Below are 6,000 nucleotides of genomic sequence, written 5' to 3' on the forward strand. Positions count from 1 at the left end.
TCAGTGCAGGAAAATGCTATCGCATCAAAATCATTGAAGTCAGATAACCCTCAAATAAAAGCAACTGCAAAGTAATTGCATTGCTTTCTTTCAGAAAGGAATGCAATTAATGCAATTAAGAAAGTAATACAAAATTATTAAGGAATCTTATCTGTGCGCTAGTAATTCTAGTTGTAATTAACTACTTTTGGAGCAGACTAGTCGTAATTGTAAATCCCTAGTGTCGTCCAAGTTCCTGTTTCTGGAAGATAGCCCCCTCATTGACTTGGAGAATTTGTGCAACAGGTTAAGCGATAACAATTTTGACCACAATTCTGAGTGTTTTTTAGAAAACTTGGAAAACAAGTTAATAAGCTCAGTTTTCCCCTGTCTTCCAACTAATGAGATGATATGGTCCAGGGCAGCTGATGGCAGTAAGAGCGGGTGAGGAACCCGACCAACCGTCACTTGTCCTGAGCATGTTTGGGTCGCAGACCTAAATTTAATACCAACAAATTAGGCAAATCTATAAGGTTTGGGCTATTTTTTCTTGGTATATGACTAAAGTTCAGAGGTTTCGGCTTAAACCAATAAAAACCGATAAAATGTATGCCGAATCCACGTTTGTAAATTCAGTTTTAACCGAAAAAGATCAGTTTTTAGGTTCGGTATTTTCGATTTAAACCAATCAAAATTGATAAAAGTACAGTATAGACCACTTACAACGTAACCGCTTATAGTGCAGGACCGGGTATAACGCGGCTTTTTTAAACCACCGGTTCGCCTCCCATAGAACTCCATGTAATTACATACCGCTTAAAATGCAGGCGCGCGAAGGGAAATATTGGTTATAGTGCAGTTTTCAGAACAGCCCGGCGACCGCGCCGACTGACCGACGCAGAGAGCACGCTTCCCTGTGCGACACTAGATAACGGCGCGAGCCGCAAGCGGCACTCGCAGGGCAAGGAGGTTACTCGAAGAAGCGGGGAGAAGCGAAGAGAGAGGCTTCAGTTGCCATAGCGACGGAGGGACGCACGCATGTGTCGTTCACGTGCGTGCGTCCTTCCGCTGTGTTGGAAACAACCGCAACAATAGACCAATCGCGGGTCGAGAAAAAGTGTTCGCGCGCGTTGCATGCCGGTCACGGGCCAGCTGGCCGGCTGCTATCCGCAAACATGGCGTCGGTTTTGATCGTCGACGTAGACGGCGTGGTAGAAGCTCATCGTTCCGCGTAAAAGCGCTATCCTTGACTGTGAATTTTTGTTGTGTGTTGCTATGATAACCCATCCTGTGCTAGAAGGGAAGATCCATCTACTCGTGCATCAATGTTGTGGCGGCACTCTCAAGATGGCAGAAACGCCCGTGTTGTCGTGTTTGTTTACTTCGACTACAGTGGTGCTTTCTAAGCATTTGTGTTTTCGAACATCGCCCGGATTTCTTATTTGGAGTATTTCACGCCCGTGCTCAAGTTGAAGGTATTACTGGCGCGTACCATATAAAGGATACGAATTTTCACGCGTTTTCATCGCCGGAGATAAGTGATTAGGGTTAGCAGTTCTGAACGCTCGCAACGTCCGTCCACAACCCGCGACGCCAAAGGCTGCGCCAGGCAAAAGTCGCTCATTTCTTTCAAAATGTGTGACACACTTGAGAGAGAAGTGTACTAGTCTGGTGAAATAAAGACTTTCCTCAAACTGAAACTAAGCTTTACTTTTCATGTAACATAAAATAAATTCTTTTACAAAGGTAAATTGTCTGACGGCATGCATTTTGGCCTGAAAAATTTATGTCTTGTTTATAGTGCGGTACCGCTTATAGTGCAGATTTTCGCGACTCCCGCGACATACGTTATATGTGGTCTACACTGTATGTCCAATCCATTTTGTAAAATTCTGTTTTAACCGGAAAAGGTCACTTTGATCTTCCAGACGTACCGCAGAGCCGTGGTGAAAAAGTGAAACGGCAGTATCTATCAAAACGTGTCCGAATGTATGGGATACAAGGATGCCATCACAATGTTTTGTAATGCGCGCATCATCAATCAAAACGGGAAGTCCGAAATGCTTCATGACTTCGCCATGTCCAAGCGTGTTTTCAAACTAGTTGTAGTGGAGACTGACTTGATACAAGCTCTGCATGTTGTGTTGTGTTGTGCTTCAAAACGTCGCACCATGTCTCTTTTGGCGGTCACAATTGGTTGATCGGCCGATATTTGCCTCAAGCAGCGCTTTATCTCCTCAGCCTGCCAGTGTCCAGTGTTAGCGTTGAGAGGGAATTCTCAAAGCTCAGGGTCATAGTAACAGGAAAGAAAGAGTGCAGATCAACGAGGAGAACCTGGAAAAATGTGTGTGTACTGTAATAAGATCACGTAATCCTGATGTACAGAAGGTGAAGTTCCATGTTGTTTAGGCATATGCTTCGTATCTGACTTGTTAGCCCTTCAGTGTTTTAGAGCGCAGCTCTTAGGGGCCCGTTTCCGGCTTGAGCGGCGTCGCCGTCGGCGTAATTGCGAGGTCACGTGACCCCCCCCCCCCCCCCCCCCCCCCGAGGTCACGTGACACCCCTAGGTCACGTGATCCCTGAAGTCACGTGACTTCTGGGGGTCACGTGACCCCTTGAGGTCACGTGACCCCCCTAAGGTCATGTGACCCCTTCAGGTCACGTGACCCCCTGAGGTCACGTGACCTCAAAAAGTCACCTATCCCTCAGTACGCTTCCATCTTCCTCCTCAAGAGCTGCGCTCTAACCGGCGTTACAGGGAATTGTAAACGGCTTTCACTTTTTTTCTTGTTTCTTTTACAGTTGCACAGATTTGCCAAATAAAGTGTCCAGTTATTTTTGCAATGTGTCTGTACCATTATTTTTTGAGTGATCACAGATATCAGAGTTACAAGAACCATCTGATCCGGTGTCCGTTGGTGTTTATTTTATATTCGCTGAAAAAAGTCTACAAACTTTTGTGGGCATAAATATACGTTGAAAAAAAAAAAAAATCAATTTTTAAAATAAACATTGAAAAAAGCATGCTGAAGTTTGAAAAAAAAAGCCACCGAAAATGCGGAACCCTATATATGTCAAAACATATTTTGCTGACATCAGAGTTGGGGAAAGATATAAAGTCAAGTTTAAGAGCTTGACACCTGTGGGGAAACAACTTGTTTTCATCTTTGTTTTTCAGGGAGGGGGGATGGCATTTGGTTTACTGACACAGTAACTTGTCACAAGCTTATTGAGCATGGGACTACCAGACTCTGCACTCCAACCACCGACAAAAATATAAAAAAAGACATCTGCTTTGCGGTGAAAGTTGTTCTCTGTAGCAACCAAATAACAGAGAGAATGCGAAGCACATCATGTCACATCTGTGTCCTCGTCGGCTTTTTCTTCAGCTGTGGGTTTCAGTCAGCCTCTTGGTAGTGTGGCATCATAAAGGCTGTCAAGGTGTGATGAAACAATGACGCTCGGACATGTACATGAACACCCCATAGCCCTGCACTCTATGAGAAATGCATATGGTTATCACGTGCACCTGCGAGCGAACAATGTGCACACATATCCCTCGGCATAGTCACTGCTCACAACCCGTTGATCATTCTTCTGCTTGTTTGTATGGAGACCTGGAACACTGCTGGGTACAAATGAGGACATTCTGACATAAATGTGCGAGGACCACCAACTGAGGAATGTTAGCAGCGAGATATGATCAAGAGTACAAAGATAGTGGCGCAAGTGATATTCTAAACAGCGCTCTGATCTGCAGTGGGTACAAAAGACTGACAACATTAAAGCTAAACAGCACAATGAGATATACTTGTAGACATCATCTGAAACAGTCACAAAGTGTGATATGTTTGTAGTCATCGATTTATGAGAGTGGTTTCTTCCCAGGCCCAATTATTTTACATAGCATGCACCTTTACAAGAAGAGTCGTTGTTTGGGCGAGTTGGTTTGACATCTTATACAATCTTGTGCGCAACAAAGACGAGGACAAAAGCAGAGAAGAGGGCACAACAGGGCGCCTTGTTGTGTCACAACAAGGACACAACAAGGCGCCTTGTTGTGTCCTTCTCTGCTTTCGTCCTCGTCTTTGTTGCGCACAAGATTGTATAAGACCTTTACAAGGCTTCCTCGCACACTACGTCATTCCGAACTGTCGGTAGATATTCCTATTTAAGGCACCTGTCGAATTTCCATTTCCAGCGTGGTAAAATACCATAACCGAGGAAACGCGTACAGCAGAAGGAACACCAGCCTGGCACATAAAGCGACATCAGTGCAAGCGATCTAAACTTGTAACAGGGGGAGCATGAAACAGTCCGAAATAATTTAGGTGATCTTTTCAGGCGTCAGCGCAAACAAGAAGCATTATTGTTTTGATGGATGTCGGACAATGAACCTTAAACTCGATCTGAGGTGTCCGAGCTCTTAATTTGCTGATACATGCAAGCAGTGCTGACTCCGCGGATGGACCTTTACGTACTACGACAGTGCTCAAAGATCTACGTCTCTGTGCACCGATGCAATGCAACGTAACGAAGGACAAGAAACCGAGAAATATGTGATCTGCCAGAAACTTCACGTGAAAAAGCACGTCTGTAATTTCCAGTTGGCGGCCTATCGCTCCGACTAAACGTGTACCGTAAAGGAAAAAAAAAAAAAATCGAAGCAAATGAACGCATTATTGGCCGAACGGAATGTCACGGTTGCAAAGAACGGTGCACACCATGCGAGTGCAAGTAAACATGCTTGACCTAAACACAGCTAGGGGAATCGCCGATGTTTGTGAAGAGAAATAACGATTTCCTCGCCACGTCTGTCGGTCACTGAATGCCGAAACGTAGTTTTCGTAAGAACTATGATTTGAACAAAACATCCGTGACAGAAGGAAAAACGCCCCAGCGCGCTCAACTTACTTCTCGATTTCCAGAGCCGCGGTCTTCCGTTTCTCGTACAGTTTGTCGTTTAAGGCGCGGACACAAGCCGCAGTCAGTGGTGCGTAATCTTTCTCGGTCAGATTTGCCATTTTGACTAAGTAGATTCGTTCTCTTTTTCTTCTAAAAGGCACTCGTTCTGAAGAACCACCCCATTAAAACACGGACGCCGACAATTTGGATTGGATTGGATTGCGCCGGCTAATTGAACTATGCGAGTTGCCAGACTTCACTAGGACTACGCCACCGGCGTCAACGGCGCTTCCTGAAGCTCTGCAAGTTCGTTTACGAGCTTGAGTCGGAGCGAACGCATCGAAGTTTTTTATTTTTTAATTCTTCTTTACTTAATTGTGAGCAACGTTACTAGATCTGTTTCCAGTTGTCAAACTGCCGCGAACTGCCACTAGAAGCGGTCCTTTTCAGTTTCCGCTCACCACGTAGCGCGTGTGTCGCGGTTTGTCCCTAGCACCAGGGGGGTAAAGGTGGGTGAGGAGGAGTGGCAAATCCCGTGCGCCGACATCCTGGGTCCCGAGCGAACGAACGCAAAAGAGAGCGACAGAACACGAGAGAAAGAAAGCAACGTTGCCATGGTAACGCGAAGAGTGAAAACTCTTAGCAATATAAACAGTGATAATTTAACGTTGTAAACTAAATTATGAGCTATTCTAACGCTTATAAAAAGCAATAAACTCATTACGCTGCATTAACTTCCCTTCTGTCGAAATCTCGGAAATCTGGTGGTTGCGCAGTTTCGTATTCCTCAACCGCGCCCAGCCGCGCCCCACCAGCGAAGCCGGGTATATGGTTTAGTTTAGCGTTAACGCGAGGCCGTACATCTGCGCGCTTTTCAAAAAGAAAGCTTCGAAAAAAACGTGAATATCTTTCCACCGGTAAGTTCGTGAATTGTTGAAGTTCACGAAACTGCTCTGATGATGTAACCGTGTTCGGGACCCAGAAGGTCTGCCTGCATGATCCGCCGCTTGCGGCAGCCAGAATGTATGGGAAAATGGCGGACCTTTTCCTCTAGAGTTAGTATGTATGATCTCTATGCCTAGCACGGTGGAAGAAATACATTTAGGTGGTGACTCT

The 6,000-nt window shown here is 45.4% G+C and overlaps 1 protein-coding gene across 1 annotated transcript in view; it reads right to left on the bottom strand.

Moving 5' to 3' along the window:
* The window catches only part of LOC8024715 (protein VAC14 homolog), a 90,784-nt gene extending 85,700 nt beyond the window's left edge, over window positions 1–5,084 (bottom strand). Inside the window, 1 exon segment of the mRNA XM_029984440.4 lies at window positions 4,894–5,084. Coding sequence (XP_029840300.2) covers window positions 4,894–5,003 — 110 coding nt within the window. The 5' untranslated portion in view covers window positions 5,004–5,084.
* Between the last annotated feature and the right edge of the window lie 916 nt (window positions 5,085–6,000).

Source organism: Ixodes scapularis, unplaced genomic scaffold (assembly GCF_016920785.2).
Source record: "Ixodes scapularis isolate PalLabHiFi unplaced genomic scaffold, ASM1692078v2 PGA_scaffold0__279_contigs__length_252992795, whole genome shotgun sequence".
Lineage (NCBI taxonomy): Eukaryota > Metazoa > Arthropoda > Arachnida > Ixodida > Ixodidae > Ixodes > Ixodes scapularis.